This window comes from Misgurnus anguillicaudatus, chromosome 17 (assembly GCF_027580225.2).
Source record: "Misgurnus anguillicaudatus chromosome 17, ASM2758022v2, whole genome shotgun sequence".
In the NCBI taxonomy this organism is placed as follows: Eukaryota; Metazoa; Chordata; class Actinopteri; order Cypriniformes; family Cobitidae; genus Misgurnus; species Misgurnus anguillicaudatus.
This window is the reverse complement of record NC_073353.2, coordinates 11,982,470-12,001,264: the sequence shown is the minus strand read 5'-3', so window position 1 is coordinate 12,001,264 and position 18,795 is coordinate 11,982,470. Positions and strand designations below refer to the sequence as shown.

Sequence of the window (18,795 nt, the reverse complement as noted above, 5' to 3'; positions counted from 1 at the left end):
GTCAATTTGGACAAAAGTGTCCAAATTAAATTGGTAAATGCTTACAGATGATCCCGGTGGTCCTTGGAATCCCCTGTCTCCTTTCAGTGGGATGGGTCCACCAATTATACCACCTGGGTCTCCCTATGACAGTGAATGCACACAAATGTTATTTTATTTAGACATAAAGCAATAAGTTAATTGTGATAAGTTGCTAAGTTTCTTGCCAGATCTATAAAGCCTATGATTAGACTAAATAACTATATTGAGCAGAAAAAAATAATACATTCCTCTTTTTGTCAATTATAACACTATTTTTGGTGATAAAAAGCAATAATTCCCAAGAGGTCATGCATTACAGTGATTTTATCATATTTAAGGGAGTTCTATAAGCAAACCCCTTACCCGTAATAAAAATGTATGCATTGTATGGCCTTCTATTGCGTGTTCTCTCTTGTCTATTGTTTTATTACGGTATGCACAACCAAGTTAAAAAGGGCTTCATACCTTCTCTCCCTGCAAACCTGGATTACCCTGATAAAAAGATAAAAAGTTAGAAATCTTATTATTACAGTACTTAACAAAACACATTTATATCTAGTGGCACAATAGGCCTACTACTGATGACATAAAGCTATTTATCATCATACTGGTGATCCATCCCGTCCAGGAAGACCTGGAGGTCCATCAAAACCACGCTCCCCCTGCAAACCACAAAACAAATCATATAGTCAATCAATCTGGGGATTAGTACTTGAACACAATTTTAATCAATGAGAGGAAAAAATCACAGGTCTTAGATAAGAATCACCCTGACAAATATTTTTACCTTTGTTCCATTGCACCCTGGGATTCCTGAAGATCCTGGTGGTCCTTCTAGACCTGGAATACCCTAGAGCAAAAACATGAGCAGATACAAAAAGGTTAGTATTACCTATACCTCCATAAAACCCATCTAATCAATTTTCCTATAAAACAAACTACGACTTACTGGAATACCTGGACGACCTGGGAAACCAGCCACACCAGATGGGCCCTTTAAAAGAAAAGTCATTAAACATATAATCTATGTATATCTGAATGAATTAATATTAATTAATACGAAAAGGACACCAACTCTGTTTCCTTTCAGTCCTGGAGCCCCTGGCTCTCCTCCATCTCCCTATATGAAAAAATAAAAGCGTTATTTAAAGAACTACAAATACAACATTATGATTTTCTGTAAAGCTGTTTAAAACCATGTGTATTGTGAAAACATTTTGGGCAAAAAACAAACAAACATTAAAAATAGCTTCACAAAAATCATGATGCTGTTAACTTGTCTGACACATCATGTCTATTTCTCTAACAGAAGGCTGCATCCTTCAGATGTCGCATTTCTAGGCTTCATAAGTCAGCAAGACAATTCAGAATATTAACAATTATAAACTTGACTACTATACGTAGTTAAGTGTAAATTGTTGTAATATGCTATGCTTATGACTTGCGAATGTAATGATCAGTTTACTGAAAAAAACCATGCTTGGTTTCGTATGCAGCCTGCATAGGAGACCTCGGAGAATGCAGTCTTCCGTTTTGAGAAACGGCCCTTGGCAGAAAGAGGCAACTGTACCTTTGGTCCCATCGGCCCTATAGGACCCTCATGACCTTGCAATCCAGGGAATCCCACAAGTCCAGGCAAACCCGGGAGTCCCCTCTCACCCTATTGATGAAAAACAAAAAAAGGAATTCATTTCAACAATATTTAATGTTTTAATTAATTGTAATGATCTTATGGGGCCTTTTTTTTTAGAAAATAAAATAAAAAATTGTTGTCTTATCATAATGCATTATCTTGCTCCTCCAATGAAATTACATTTTCTTGTAGAATATCCTACTGCACATTAAAAAAAGTTATAAATGCAAATTAAAGTGAGAATGTTTGTGTTTGCTTTAAAGAAAATGAAAGACATCCACCTTAAATTCAACATAGGCAGCATTTTCAGTTTCATTTTAAAATGTAATGTTTATGTCATCTACATATTTTGCAACATATCACCTGACCTTATGAAAGAATATGCTGTTACATGATAACGCCACTAGCTGGCATTGCAGATCCTTTTATGCGAGATCAGTGGCTTGACATAATGAACTCATTCCAGATAACTTAAATGTTCTTGTGTTGGGTGTGCACAGTACAGCACATGCTGTGTTATAATATGTAATATGATCATATATTTATTTTTCTAAATATATATGAAGAGTTTCGTTGCAAAACGAGATAACCACCGTTTTTTAATTGTTCAGAAATCTCGTTTTTTGCAACTGCAGTTGGTTTGTTTTGATTTAAACCTTCATAACTTAAAAAATACAGCTAAGTAGCACCATAAAACAAAATAATAACATGATAACATAATAATAAACATGTTTTGTCAAAAATGTTAAAAAATGGATTTATTTCGTTTTGCAACTAAACTCTTTATATATAACAACCAGAAAACCATGACGTGACCTATGGACCCACCAGACCATTAAGTCCTGCTTCAAATCGACCACCTTACCTACTATTGACCCCTATTGTAACATTTGAAGCCCCAACTCAACTATGGCTAGAAACTCTCACCTTAACCCTGATCCTAACTCTAAAACTGAAATTTCCTCCCCTAAATCCAGAGATCCTCCTGATTTATCCTGACCCCTATCACAATTTAACCCTTGGGGTGCTATGATGGACTTTTGTACCTCCCATGATGATTCTAGGGCTCTATCAAAACCTAAGAACCTTTTCCTAGGCCTACATTTTAATAAATATGTTTGATGAAGGTTGATGAAAAGTTTTTAAAGGTTGACAGACAGATAAAATAAACAATAAGTAAGAGGTAAAACAGTTAAGATAATAACCGATATACAATAGTGCTTTCAGACAATGTGTCATGTTGTGAAAAAGATCTGTATAAATAAAAGAAAAACACCCTCACCTTTGACCCCTTAACACCACTGCAGTCACATGAACCCCCACATTTAGAACCTGTGCATCCTCCCTGCAAAACAGAATAAATGAGATTTATACACAAAGTCTAACATAATTAGCATACAGAATATCCACAGTTCCACACTGAACCACCAGGAGGCGGTAAACACGTGATATTGTCATTAGCAGCAGGTTCACACAGAGGAGATCCCATTGATGAAAAAGACACTGAATGGAACACAGAATGGATTTTTTTAAAACAAATAAACAAGTTGTTACCATAAACACAGCTGGGTAGGCTTTTTAATTTGCACAAACAGTGAATGTGAAAACTGTGCGCAAAATGGATCTTAGTCACGGTAAGACACAAATGGAAATGAGGCTGTGAGGACATAGTACATTTGTAATAGGTTTTACTATCTTAAGGCCTAGATCAAGTCTTATTTAGATTTTTTGAACATTTTCCAGAATTTCTGAGTTTTATTGTAAATACATTTTCTAATGATTTGACAGCTGAACTATTAGGTACTGTACAGTACATACATTAACAGCAAAAGTTTTTTTGCATTTGCATACAATCAAGTGTGATGCCTACCCTGACCTGGGATCCATAGTGTTAAAACAGAATGACACATTAGTATACAACCTAATTCTTTCTATAATATGCACAGCTTTTGTTTGATTTCTTATTTTGTATCCTTCTATTCAGTCGCTATTTATAAGATACAACCACATTTCCTCAATGGATCTGTTATGGCAGATGCGATCACATATGCTTTGATCTCTTTCTCTCTCACTCTCTCTCACACACACACAAACACATCATGCTAACAAACACATTTAAAAAGGCTTTTGGGTAAAATGAAGCAGTCAGTGGCAGGAAAATCAGGAAAATCAAAACAGCATGTTTAAAAGACTGCTTTGGTTTAATGGGCATTATAAAAGAAGGAGATTTTTTCACAGTAGGGTTGTTGTGTTCACACACTGCCAACACTCATTTATGTCCAAAGTGGATTTTGCATAATATGTGCCCTTCAACACTTTCCCCGCCATTGACGAGTTATCTCTTCAATTAAGAGAAAACATCTCCCTGCCAACGATGCTTTCCTGATGAGTTTTTACATCTGTAATTCACTAGCGTATCCACTAGATGGTGCTGTTACCAATTAAAAAAAAACTGCAGCAAATTAATTTTAAACTCTGTGTATGTTTTGATAATCGTTCTGAATCTGATCTCTAACAAAAATGCAATTATTTCAGCTTTTTGCTAAAATTTTGGTATTTTTGAAGAAACTTACCCATATTTAAGAAATTATAAATATATGTTAGTTTGAAAGTAGAGGGTTTGTTCTTTCATGTGATATATTTGTATGGTTATATATTTATAAAAGTAATTTTCCAGGTAGGCATTTTGTGAAACTTTTGTTAAAACCACATAAAATGCTGGCGGGCAACTTTTTAAAACAATGCTGGCAGGGAATGAGTTAAAGGTGGTGAGTGTAAATTTTAGCGGCATCTAGTGGTGAGATTGCGAATTGCAACCAACAGCTCACCCCTCATTTTCAAAACGCATATGGTAGCTGCGACAGGACAATGTACTGTAGGGACGAAATGTGCTCAGTAGAGCAGTTTGTCCGTTTAGGGCTACTGTAGAAACATGACGCCGACTTCCATGTAAGGAGACCTGTGGTGTATATATAATATTGCATTTCTATCAAGAAATCCTTCTAAAAATTACACAATGTACCTTTAAGGATTGGTTAAATTTTAAATGTCAACTCTCTAGATAAATGTTAGCATAGTTATGGTCATGAGTCAATGTATTTGGCAGAATAAGATCGGCCTACGCTGCTATTCTAGAGCAAGTATGAAGATTTTGCTACAGCTAATACACAGTGTTGGGGTTAATTTTTAAATGTACACATTAATATTTGAGTTACTTTTCAAAAAAAGTAACGCAAGTTACTTTTTAGTTTAATTAATTTCATAAAAAAAATTTACTGAATTAAACTAAACTAAACATGATGGCAGGCCAGAGCTCAACATTTTTGTGATGAAATATGCAATTTCTGAATGCAGAACTTTCGGTTATAAAAAACACCTGCAAGACCTGAAAGAGATCAAGCCTCAGCCAAGAAAAAGTAACTAAAAAGTAACGTAAACATTACTTTCCACGAAAAGTAACTAAGTAACGCAATTAGTTACTTTTTTGTTGTACTTTTTTCTTAATATTGTAATGCATTTCTTTTAACTCATTCACCGCCAGCCTTTTTGAGAAATGTTGCCCACCTGCATTTTTGTGATTTTAACAAAAGTTTCACAAAATTCCTTGCAGGAAAAATTATTTTCTATAAATATAAATATATAAATATACAAATTATATCAAATTAAAGAACACACCCTCTGCTTTCAAACAAGCAATAAACAAACAAACAAACAAACAAACAAACAAAATGGGGAAAAAAAGTTTCATTATATATTTACTTTTTCTACTTAATTTAACTACTGAAATATGGATATTTTTCTTCAAAAATACAACATTTTGAGCAAAAAGATTAAAAAATTGCATTTTTGTAAAGAAATTTATGTTAGAGATCAGACTCAGAATGACTATCAAACATAAAGAGAGTTAAAATAAAACGTTATATTTTTTTAACTTCCGTTTTTGATAAATTTGTTTTGGCGCCATCTGGTGGATAAAAGCGGTATTACACTTTCACTTTGAAATTCGTCCAGAAAGGCATACTTATTAGTTAAATATGAACTCATAAATGACGAGATAACTTGTGTCAATGGCGGTGAATGAGTTAAAAGTACTGTAACTTTTCCCAACATTGCTAATACACACCTGCCGTAGTGAACATACAAGTGATGTTGCTATAAAGCACGATTTCCCGTAAACAGATCTAGACAGGTGGAGCTGGGGATGCAGGCGTGGTGATTGTTATTGTGCATTCCCACCAGCCGCGGTAGAGGCGACAAAAACGCGCTATTCGCACGTAGTTGGATGCTTTATCATTTCAGTTCACTCGCTTCAAAACCGCGCTAGTCATCCGAGACATTCACGCGGAAATTTGTATCACGGGAGGGGCGTCTGCGACTCCGCCGAGACTCCGCCACTCCCCTTGCTTCCTGTAATCATGTCACTACTACAGCAAGGTCCTAATTGGTTAACGCCCAGATTTTTTCCCGTGGCAACGCTCAATTCGTGCGGAACGTGCCATCTGCGCCACGCCTTCAGCGTGTACCGCGCTGCAAGATGCCTAATCGCGTCTTTGCATTGACTTAACATGTAAATCACCTGCACTTGCTGCCTCTACTGCGACTGGTGTAAATGGAGAATACTAGGAACTATCTCTATCACTAGGAACTATCTGTACTGCAAGATCTCAAGGGCCTTTTATTAAGACAAGGACAACACCAGGCAAAGAATATAACAGACTGTCTAAACTCCCACCCATGGACAGCTGGTCTAAGCATGCATGATACCGGACCCTGGGAACAGATTTACGTTTCTGTATCCCTCCATCCATGAATCCCTCTATCGCTTCATGTCCAGTCATTTTCTCCCTTACGTGTGCGGCAACAGGCCAAATGTCTGCAGCCAAAGCACATCTGGAGAAGCAGGTCTGGCGAACATTTGCACCAGCTGCTGTGGTCCTCCTAATGTTCTAACTGAATCAGTGTGTGGGTGCTGAGGACCATGAGAATCACTGCTTTCGGGCTCAAATATCACTTCTGGCGTGACCCCGTTCTGGCAATTTCTACAAAAGCTGGGGTATAATCGCTGTATCTGGACAGACCGAGATCTGGCTATAACATGCAATCTCAGTGCCAATGGGAGACATTCTTGAAGTATCTCACAAACAAGCTTGTCTGCCTTTCTAAAGTTAAATGCCCATGCACTCTATCAGTTTATATTAGATAAGGGTAAATATTACTGAGGGGACATATTTCAAAGCATTACAGGCAGAAATCCAACATGATCCCATGAGAATTTCCTTGTGTTTTTTTTTTTTCATAAAGTGCGGTAGTATCACATCGGAATAAGGGTAGGACTGTATTAGTGGCTTATTTTATACGTATTGTTGAATTAGCATTAAAGCTCTCAGATCTTAAAGAGGATTATAAAGACTTTTCCCACTCCCCTAATTCCATCTCCTTCTCTTAGACACAACCATCAGATCTCTCAAGGCAAAAGTCAGATCTGTTCAGGATCAGACATTCCTGTTTCTCCATCGCATGACTAAAGTCAGATCCCATCCCCAGAACAACGTCACACATGAGTAGCGTGATCTCCACGCATGTGTATGTATTGCTTTATCGATCGAGTGTGTTTTTTTAGCGCATCATAGAGATCCTACGATGGCTATGGCCCAATTCAGACCCCGGCATGCTAATCTGCAACAGAATCAGAACTGCACGGGAGCTGCTTTGAAATGTGTATTTTGTTTTTCCTTCCCAGGTCAGTCTTGCGTCCCGGCAAACCCAAACATGACATGAGGAGAAAAAGCGCATGCAGACCAGAGCCGTGATAAAACTCTTAACAAGTAATGGTGTTATAGTGCTAAAATGTATTTGCTTTTAAAGAGAGAGAGAGAGAGAGAGTGTGATATCTAAAGATGTTTGGTGTGATCTGGTCTTTTTGCTTGTTTTTTTGTCTGCAGTGCTCTCAAAGCAATCAACCCGTGACAGCGTCAAAAAAAGACACGGGCAAGAAAACACAGATGTGGTTCTCACCGTTGCATTTGTGCTGGTTTACAGCTGAGTAAGTGGGATATTTGACACCCTTTGTGTTTAAGAAAAGCATGATTCTTAAATGTAAATTCTGTATTTTATTGGGCTTTTGGTTTGAGATGTTTTACGTTTTGGTGTAATAGTGTTATTTGTTACAGGCATTGAGGGATTGTTTTATAAACATGCATTCGTGTTGTCAATAAGCAATGATTTCATAGGCAAATGGGTAAACATTAGGCAGATTTGTTTTGCATGCACATGTGGATGCAAAAACATTTAATCAATTGAAATGAACAGTTTTCCATAGCTTATTTTGCAGTGTGTACCCCAGTTGTCATGTCCACCTTTGTTTTTCTTAAACAAGGCATTTTCCAGGAATAGGGTACATATTACAAAGCATTAGAGGCACAAAAAAAATGGTTCCAAGCTTTCACTGGGGCAATCCCATTTAAAACTATAATGTCCTTATATTTACATGCATTTATGCATTTGGCAGACACTTATCCAAAGCAACTTAAGGTGCATTACAAAGTATTAAACAGCATCTGTGTTCCCTAGGTTCGAACCCATGACCTTTTGTGCTGCTAACACTGCTGTAACATTAAGCTATACAGAGCTATACGGGAGCATGTAGGTACAGATATGTACTGTATATGTACATTTGTACCAATATGTACCTCAGAAGTACTCAAATTAAGTCTTTAGGTGCAAAGGTGTACTTTTTTGTGTGACAGCTAGGGACTAGAGGTCTTCATGGGTCCACTTAGATCCGAAAACCTGAGATCTGACCCGAGACCGGATCGGGTTTAAAAGTTTCACGTGTGCTTCGGAAACAGGTCGGGTACAATAATAGCGGCATCAGGTCTCGGGTAATTTAAAATTAATGTGTTTTTGCCAAACGGACCTGAAGACCCAAACTCTCTTGCGTGTGTGCGTCACTGCAGACTGCACACACGTCAGTGCCGTTTACATTCGGGTCCAGTTGGATTTAAAACAAATGCCACTGGTTTGGGTCGGACTCGGGTCAAATTTTCTCGGGTATAAGGTGATTCAGGTAATTTCTTTAGACCCGAGAAGACCTCTACTAGGGACCATTTATTGACCATTTTTTCTGACAGTGCACATTAAATGTCTATGTCTGTATCTATATTTCATGCATTTTGTGCTATTCACACTACAAACAACTAAATAGATTTGGGCCAATTCAAAAATCCTAATAGTTCAGACAGTTTATACAGTATGCTAATACTAATCAAAATGCTGTAAAAAAGATTTTTTGGTTTAACTTAAAAAACTGGTTGTCTTAAATTTTTTAGCTAATTCAACTTAAAAAATACACAATTTTTACACAACTTTTTTGAGTTTTGATAAAGTTAAATAAATTAAAAAAATTTAAGGCAACTACGTAACTTTTAATTTTCAATTCAATTTTATTTATATAGCGCTTTCACAATTGTTTAATTGTTTCAAAGATGCTTTACATTAATAGATGCATTAGAAAACACAGAAAAATAAAAATATAAGCAGCAGAAAACAGCGGTTAAGATTAACCGTCCTAGCGAGCATAGTAATAATGTAACATATATCAGAGAAACCCCCCCTAGGAGAAAAACCCTGCGGGTAAAGTCCTAGGTGAGGAAAAAACCATTGGGAGAGAGCCAGACATAGCTAATTCTATAGAGGATATTTTATATAATAGGTATGGGGATTTAAACATAATATATATGTATATATACACAGAAAGTAGATTAGACGGGGGGAGCTGGTGGTCGTTGGTCTGACATCGGCTGTGCGTCACGTTGAAGGAAGGCCAATAGGTTAGTGGCGTGATGACCTCCACAGCAACCCGAACTGCGTCTGTTATTCCCATTGTCTTTGGGAATGAGGACGAGAATTTTTTTTTTTTACAGTGTATGCTTAAAGCATGATTTATAGTCCTGTACAACGTAGGCTATGCGTAGACTGTGAGTAGCCTTGCTTAGCCTGATGTGCACCTCTCCAAAAATGTAACAGCGTGTCCGTTCTACGTGAACCGCAAGCCCTGTGATTGGTCCGCTAGAACCCCTCCCATCAGGCCAATAAAATAGGGGCCACATTTCCTCATACATGTTTTTGCTTGCGACAGTAAAAGATGGGGAAATTTGAGAAGTGATATTTAACTTAAGCTGCAACAAAAGTCGATTTACCTCCATCACTGCTGATGCTTCAACATGTGTAAATGAACATTGATGCAAACCATCGAGTAGGCTATGCCATAGGTCAGGGATGGGCAACTTCAGTCCTGGAGGGCCGGTATCCTGCAGAGCTCAGCCCCAACCATAATCAAACACAGCTGAAGCAGCCAATTAAGGTCTTACTAGGCATACTAGAAACTTTTAGGCAGGTGTGCTGAGGCAAGTTGGAGCCAAACTCTGCAGGACACCGGCACCCCAGGACCGAAGTTGCCCATCCCTGCATGTATGATAACCAAAAAACCCTCAAGATTATTTTATTATAAGATCTCTTGATTTTAAAATGGTTAGGTTATAAGGCAGTACAAATGCAATTAAAATGGTGTTTTAAGAGCAAGCATTTAGAGACCACTTAAAAGCCATACTGAGTATTTTAACTTAATGAGTGCAGATAGCAAGAGAAGGGAGTGTTAACTAGAAAAAAGATTGTGTAATCAGGCCCCTAAAAAATCCCAGAGGTACAAACAGTTTGGGTGGATTCTGTCAGCTTGGCTTCCTTCCATGTGTATTTCAGCACTGAGAAACCAGTACAGTCTTTAACTTAAACAGTGTGGAAGACAGATGTAATGTGTAATGTATGTGAGAAGAGAGAGAGAGAGCGTGTTGATCTTTGTCATTGACAGTATCCAGCGGTGGAAAGAAGAGAATTATATTAGCTGTCTAGTAAAACTAACAGTTAGTGTATTCAAGGGAATTCACGTCATATGCATTATGCAACAGCTTAACCAGCTCGTGTAAATCAGCAACTACAGCAACTCGTCACTTCAGTTGTGCTACACTAAGAAATAACCTGGACATGACGCATCTAAATGTCAAGTCTTCGAGTCCACCAAATCCAGAACATGAAAAGATTCCTCACCTGACCACAGAAACACTATAAGGGTTTAATCAGAGCACACAAGTGGTTCTTTATAAACTGTTTATCCTGAGATAACTCCTGAATTTGTTGTTGTATCCGTTGCTTCGAGCCTGAGGAGAAGTATGAACATTAATCACATGAATCTCACACTAACCTTAAGCCTACCGTCTGAGCTTCATTGAAAATATGAGAAAAGTCAGATGAAACAAGAGTAACATTTATTGACAACAATCAGCTCGTTTACATGCACACCAATAATGCGAGTAAGGTCTTAATCTACCACACTGACTACGCCAAAAGGTAAGATATTATTACACAAACTACAACATTCATTGTTTAGTTACGCGAAACGCAGCGAGTTGAGGACATCTGCTGGTTTCCCGCTGTGTAAATGCAACAAGAACAGCTTATTTACATATTCAGTGACATGTAAACAATTGCAAAAAAAGTTTTTATCACAAGAAATATCCAATATTAGGTAATGCCACGCTCGTTGAGCGAATAAGCATGAAGTTATCATTATGATGTGGTCACTAATATATTTATCATTGTAATTATCGTTATAATGTCCCTTAAAGGTTTTATACACTGCTGTCGTGTTATTTGAGCTGTTTCTGAATGAAGGCAGACTGCTGACAGCGAGTCGTGTTGGCAGAGTTCATGTAAAACTTCCTAATGTCAAGTTTAAAAAGAATTTTTGGTTAAGGTGCGTGACTAAAACACACGAGCACTACAGTTAGTACGGTATAAATGCTATTAAAGCGTTTAAATGGAAGCATACTGCGATTATAAACGGCGTACGCCACCTCTTTTAATGCGATTATACTTACTGCGATTATGAGCTTAATCGCATTATTTTTATCGAATTATTGCGTTTACATGAGGTAAGGTATAATCGCAGTATTGACAAAATCCCATTGTAATCGCATTATTGGTGTGCATGTAAATGAGCTTAATGTCTCTTTAAGTAAAACTTTCTTAACATTTAAAGAATTTCCTGCTTTACTATATAGTAAATGCATAGACCCTGGTGCTGTATGCTCCAAAATCATGAAAAGCACCACAAAAGTGGGTTGAAACAACTTGTCAGAGACTTTTGTAAACATTCAATATTTGTTTTATAAACACATGTGTGACAACAACATTAAAAATCATTTGCATGTCACATGACCATGCATTGACCTCACGTGGTGGCCAGACAAGGGCAAACAGAAGAATTTTTTGAAAGCATTATTTTCCTAATTTTATATGACAGTGCTCTTGTTTCTTTTCTAACAATGTATTATTCCAGTGATATTATTCAGTGAATTAATGTTAACCAGTGAATTATATTATAGTAGTAGGGTTTGTTTAGTTCAAAAGTGTTGTAGAAATTGTGTCAAAACCGAAGTATAATAGTAAATAAAAATCGGTTCACCATATCGGTTATCGGGCACATAAGCAACCAAATTTTTGGTATGGGTTATAAAAAAATCTGTATCGGTCGATCACTAGTTTTATTCTGTCTCTTTTGTCCACTTTTGACTGTTTCTGTTCTGATTACTCTAAGAAGGTGATGGTCTATAGGTTTAAATTGACATGCGCTAATATTATGACAGTACCGCTGTTTGTGTTTGGTGTTAAACATGCTGTACAAAGTTTTGTACATGTATTTGTAAGAGCTTTCTCAGATATTTCAGAGCAATTGATGAAATAAGCTCGCACAACTTTCACATGCTCATAAAATAAAACAAAACTAAAAAAAGCCACTTTAGTTTTATCAGTGAAGGCCTTAAGAATGGCAAATGTGTTTTCAAAAGCTTATTTGGTCAAAAGTGAATGAGTTCAAAATGTTTCACACCCCGTTTACACCTGTATTTACAGTCATCCACAGGTGAACTGATTGACCAAAACGCATTTAAATACCAGGTGTTAACAGCCTCTTAAACTCACAGAATTGTTTCCTGTAGTTTCGACATGTGAATGCACTTTCTTTCAAGCCTTGAAAGATTGTCCATTTACTCTTTGGCTTATCTTGTGGGATGTTTATCTAAAAAAAATCTAAACATTGATGTTGTTTTTGTTTTCTGAAAAACTAAAGCAAAAGCTTTCCTGTTGGTGTCAGCTTCCAAAGGCAACATTCAGTCTCTCCTGCTTCTCATATCTGTAAAAAGTAGGATGGCTTCCTTCCTTTATAGATAGAAATGCCCTGAGAACTCCACAAGTTCACTCTTTATGTGTTCAACAACCTCACTTTCACTTTTAAAAATGAAGGTGCATCATGATGCCATAAAGGAACCATTTTTGGCTGAAGGGTTCCTCGAAGAACCTTTAAAGAACTATTCTGTTTTACAAAATGTTGTTTTTATCTTTAAATGATAAAAAGCTGGTTCTTTAAAGAACTTTTTTCTAAATGGTTCTTTGAGGAATCAAATATTCTATGGCATCGCTGTGAAGAACCTTTCAAGCACCTTTATTTTTAAGAGTGTTCCCTACTGGAAAATCCAACTTGTAGCGTGTAGCTGTGATTTTGATCATGAGAGCTTGCTTCTTGGTTCTACAAGGCTCTTATGATTTTGCCAAGTGGTTGATGTCTGATTGATTGATTTTAACCAGTGGCGGCCGCTGACTTCTTTATACGAGGGCGCACGATGTGAAGTTCGTCACAACATGTATGTAGCCCATCATGTGTGTGGTTTGTAATTTCAAAATATGTGTTCTGCACGTCGAGTAGGGTGGCCATTCGTGCCAGTTCCGCCGGACACGTCCCGAACATGTTTTGGGGTTCGTTCTCCGGAAGTCGCGTTGCTCGACCGCATACATCATCGAGGTTCTCACATTTCAGTTAAAATACATTAGAAAATTAAGATTTATTTCTTTTAAGACATACAATCATTGTAGTTTCATTCTTACCTTGAAATGTAACGGTTGCTTTTCTGAAATTAAACCCGAAATATGAAACCGTATGCGGTCAACCAACGCGACTTCCGGAGAACGAACCCGAAAACATGTTCGGGACGTGTACGGCGGAACTGGCACGAATGGCCACCCTAGCGTCGAGTGATCCTATGTGCATCACGTGTTTTGTCAAAATAAATGTCTGCTGCAGATGCGTCTAAGGTTTATGATAAAAGAGATGCTCATGTTTGCAAGATACATGTATAGTCTCATACGTAATCAGAGTTTACTGTTAAGGGAGTGTCTTGCGTGTATTTTGTGAACGTGAGCATCTCTTTTTTCATAAACGGTTTCAACGCATGTGCAGCAGGCACTTATTTTGACAAAACATGTGATGCACATGGTTCACATCACGCAACACATATATTGAAAACATAAGCAATACACATGACACTCCGAACACATATTTTGAATTTGCCCTCTCTCTATATAATTTGTGCTCGATCTCTATTACTACAACTATAGTATACAATTAATTTTTATAAGGGTACCTGAAAACTATAACTAGCTAGCACTAGCAGTTTGTCATATTAAATGTGTTTACACAATGTTTTGACAATGTCCATTCTTTATCTTTAACACAGAGTATACAGGCCGGTAAAATCAGCCGTACAACATGAGATTCCTGCTGAGAGACCACAGATTACAGTTGCCATATGGAAGCAGTTAAGATAGTGTTACCGCATAAAACAAGGCTCTCCTAATGATTTTATTAGCGAGGCGAAATTCAACATTCTGTAAACTGAGGCTGTAAAGGCAATAAAAGTAACAGCTTGAGTTTAAAGTGTGAGAAAATATGGCGTGCACTCATCTACATCATGTCAACAAAACCTATGTATTTTCATGTGGATAATAACAGCTTACAGTTTTGAATATTGGCTGTAGATGCAGGATAAGTGAAGTTGTCTTGTGGGTGAATTGAACATGAAGCATGTCTGTTGTAGCATGTGCTGTCCAAAGGATGCTTTCTACCAATCTTTCCTCTTTATTCAATACAAGTATGTATAACATCCTATATTAACAGGAAGCATGGCTTTCCTGGTCAACTGTGTGATTCATGGTGGAAGCAGATTTAATAAAGCCTTTGTCTAAGCACTTGACAAAAGATCCTAATCTGGATCTACTACCACAGCCACTAAGGAAAAGCTTCCTGTATCAAAGAGAATTAAAGGAAATCTGTTAATTCCACACAGTTTAAATGTGGAATAATCCCTTCACCGTGGCTAACCGACATCTGTTCACATCTGTACTGTAATCCAGTCCCTGTATTATACCGGTATACTCAGCAATGCATTGTCTCATGGTTGCTAAGATTAAACATGCACGTAGTCGTTTCATTGTTTAAACATTCACATGCCATATAGACAGCGTGTGAGGATAGATTGTACATTCCATCATCAGAGGGTCGATACACCCGCTTGAAAACCCCCATGGGAGACTGGAAGTCACTCCATTGGACAACAATGACAAAATGCCCCATTGTGTGCATGGTTTATATTGCACTCATGCATTAATCTTACCATCTTTATTTTCAAATCTCTATTTTTAAACACGTACAGAGGCGCAGTGCAACACGGCACGTTGTATCGATTGTCCACATAAGAAACGTTGAGCTAAACCACACAGCAATACAACTTTGACTGTTTAGCAACAGTAAGCCATTTTCAGAAATTATCCATTTTACTAGGGTGACCATACGTGCCATTCTTCCAGGACGCGTCCTGGCCAGGATTTCGGTCCTTCTTAATTTTCGTTGACTTCGAGTAAAATAATGAAACATTTTTCATAAGATCCCCTGGGGTCAGTGTGTTAGCATGACAGAAGCTTAATGTTGTCGTGTGAGAACAAGCAACAGCCGGCATTTTTCATCGCCTGAGTGCCTCTCACGTAAATTATTAGATTTTGATGGCTTACGTTTCTTCCCCACCACAGACAACCACCACAGGTTTATCAATGCCATCAAAAGTATTAGCTACTTTGTTTTTGTTTGTTTGTTGATCATGAAGGAAAACTAGGATTCTGTAAGCGCCGCCATTGTTGTTTACAATGTGTGGAATGGTGTGATGTGATTTGTTGAGCGGATTTATTGCATTATGCAGAGAAGGATGACTGGGGTTTATTGCATTTTGGGAGAAAAGATAACAGAATAACATGCCAGATATCGGATTTTGCGTAAAATTAAGAATTTACTTTTTAACTCTTTCACCGCCATTGACGAGATATCTCGTCAATTAAGAGAAAACGCGTCCCCGCCAATGACGAGATTTTCCGTCTTTACGCAATACCGCTATTATCCACCAGGTGTACAACCCGGAAGTAGCGCCTCACGTGAAAGAGAAAGAACTCCGTGTATGTTTTAAAGATCGCTTTGCATCTGATCTCTATCAAAAGTCCTTCACAAAAATTTTATTATCTCAGCTTTTTTCTCAAAATTGGGTGTTTTTGAAGAAACCTACCCATGTTTGAGAGGTGATTACAAGAGAACTAATAAAGGTAGGATGAAATGTTTTTTTTTTTTTGTTTGAAAGCAGAGGGTCTGTTCTTTCATCTGATATATTGTTTGTTTATATATTAAAAGAAGACCATTTTCTGGAAGGCATTAAACTTTTGTGAAAATCATGAAAAATGCTGGCGCTGGCTGGCAACTTTTTTTAAAAACGCTGGCGGGGAAAGAGTTAATACTGACTAGATACAATATTGATTTTGGTGGTAACTCATTAAAAAAAGGCGTTCATCAACTCTTCAAATTTGTACCAAATGTATACATCTGTACATAAATGATACATATTAGGACCTTTTTAAAGAGTACTGCTTGGAACCAGTAATTGTAACCGCTAGTTTAATTAGTTCATTTGAAACTCCGAAACATAATAAGAGCCAAAAACACTGCTTCCAAAAGTGTCTCTATTTCACTGCCAGGTTTTTAAAGGCGTTCATGCATGATATCATTGTTTGTGGGTGAGGCACCATCAAATTTGCCGTATGTGACTGCTGTCTGTTTTTCGTAAATACAACCTCAATTGCCTATATCATACAGCAGGTCTTCATAGCAACAACATAAACCTTTTTAACACACACCAGATGTCCTGTAATAGTAAGCATTAAGTTCACTAATTTACCCCAGGGCTTAGTCTAATTAAAAACACACTGTTATGGTTATAGCCATGGTTGAGAAAAACTTGCATATATCTGTCCACCTTTCTTCACTTTATTTTGTTTCCCACAGTATGTTTTCCGCGAGTAATGTTAGATCAAGGGTTGAGACCGCAGTGGCATTTGTTTTCTTTCATGCAGGGTCTTTATTTAGAGGTTCTTAAGTATGTCAGAGTCATGTGCAGCACGGCATGACCCCATATTAACTCACTGTTAATATGGACAAATGGTCTAATAATCTAATTGTGACATTAGAAGCGATATTTTGATTTTCATTTTAATTCCATTCTTTGATATAACCTTACTCAGTCAATATAAAAGACATCAAGATTATATTTTCACAGAATGTTTTCTACATTATGTAAGATTATATTAAGTCAATCACAAAAAATGACTTTTGTTTGGTTTTCACATGCAGGGTCACATATTGTACACACATGAAACATAAATATGTTCATAGATGCCAACACTTGCTTAAAGGGTCCTGATATATCAGATAAATTCAGTATAAGATGATAAGAACAGCCAAGAGTTTGCAATGAAATTTGTAAACGTATGAGGTTATAACTCCCAGGCATGGTTATATGAGTAAGAAAATGAGTTTCAGCAATCCAGTGCTCATTCTTATAGTACACATTAAATACAGTGTGTGGACTTTGCTTGTAGCAAGCAACAGAGTTCATTTGCGGGTTTTGTTTAAAGTGATACTGTACTTAATCCAGCGCATGTTTTCACCTCCGTGTCCTAAAGCTCCAAATGATTTAAAGTGTTTGGGAGTTTTCTAAAGGATTCAAACTAAATCAGGAACCAATTTACATAATATGCTCACCTGCTTATACAATTCTTTGAAGATAAAAGACTGAAGTGTAAATATTATTGCATCCATCCTTCACAGAGGTAATCCACATGGCTCCAATGGGTTAAAAAAGGTCTTCTTCATGTGATTAATGCAAGAAAAATTTCCATATTTCAAACTTTATAAACTATAATAACTAGCTTCTGTTAATGACGCCATCTTGGACCATGGGTACGCACTTTTTTGGGCTTCAAAGTTGTTCCCTGATCCCTGTTTTCTCACATTAAAGGTATAGTTCACCCAAAAGTGAAAATTCTGTCATCATTTACTCATCCTCATGTTGTTCTAAACCTGTATGAATTTCTTTTTTCTGATGAACACAAAAGAAGATATTTTGAGAAATGATGGTAAACACACAGCATATAGTGTCCATTGACTTCCATAGTGGGAATAAAAAATATGCTGGAATTTAATGAGTACCGTCAACTGTGTGCTTTCTATCATTTATCAAAATATATTTATCACAATACTTCCAAAAAAAAAAAAATCTACTATGGAAGTCAATGGACACTATATGCTGTGTGTTTGCTATCATTTCTCAAAATATCTTCTTTTGTGTTCATCAGAAAAAATTAATTAATTCACTAAAATAACTCTAAATGTGTTTGTCTGCAAAATGATAGACATATCTATCTCGGATTGCTTGAGGGTTAGTATATCATGGGGTAATTCTGATGCAGGGTTCACACCAGATGCGGTAGAGGCGGCAAGTGCGAGTGATTTACATTTTAAGTCAATGCAAAGATGCGTTTAGGCATCCTGCGGCGCGTTCCGCGCAAATTGAGCATTGCCACGGGAAACGCGCAAGTTGAAAAATCGGAACTTCTGCAAATTTCCGCGCCGCGTTAACCAATCAGAACCTTGCTGTAGTAGTGACGTGATTACAGGAAGTGAGCGGAGTCTGAATGTCTTGAATGACTAAAATTTCACACGCGGCTTTTACACACAAATGAAGCGGGTAAACTCAAATGTTCAAATGTCCAACTATGCGCGAATAGCACAATTTTGCCTCTAACGTGGCTGGTGGCTATGCACCATGATACGTTAATGTGTTAATTTGCATACGCGAGTATAATCAAAACAACAATGCTGG

The 18,795-nt window shown here is 37.2% G+C and overlaps 1 protein-coding gene and 1 long non-coding RNA gene across 2 annotated transcripts in view; one reads left to right on the top strand and one right to left on the bottom strand.

Annotated features, from left to right (window-relative positions):
• The window catches only part of col4a1 (collagen, type IV, alpha 1), a 101,599-nt gene that overhangs the window by 28,480 nt on the left and 54,324 nt on the right, over nt 1–18,795 (bottom strand). The window contains exons 2-9 of the mRNA XM_055215174.2: nt 2,937–2,999; nt 1,592–1,681; nt 1,097–1,141; nt 971–1,015; nt 809–871; nt 630–683; nt 487–513; nt 46–123 (exon numbers count right to left, since the gene is read on the bottom strand). Coding sequence (XP_055071149.2) covers nt 46–123; nt 487–513; nt 630–683; nt 809–871; nt 971–1,015; nt 1,097–1,141; nt 1,592–1,681; nt 2,937–2,999 — 465 coding nt within the window. The remainder of the gene's footprint in view (nt 1–45; nt 124–486; nt 514–629; nt 684–808; nt 872–970; nt 1,016–1,096; nt 1,142–1,591; nt 1,682–2,936; nt 3,000–18,795) is intronic.
• LOC129451772 (uncharacterized) lies at nt 7,009–7,762 on the top strand. Its single transcript, XR_008646862.2, has 3 exons — nt 7,009–7,237; nt 7,395–7,479; nt 7,597–7,762. It is a non-coding gene; the product is annotated as an uncharacterized lncRNA (long non-coding RNA).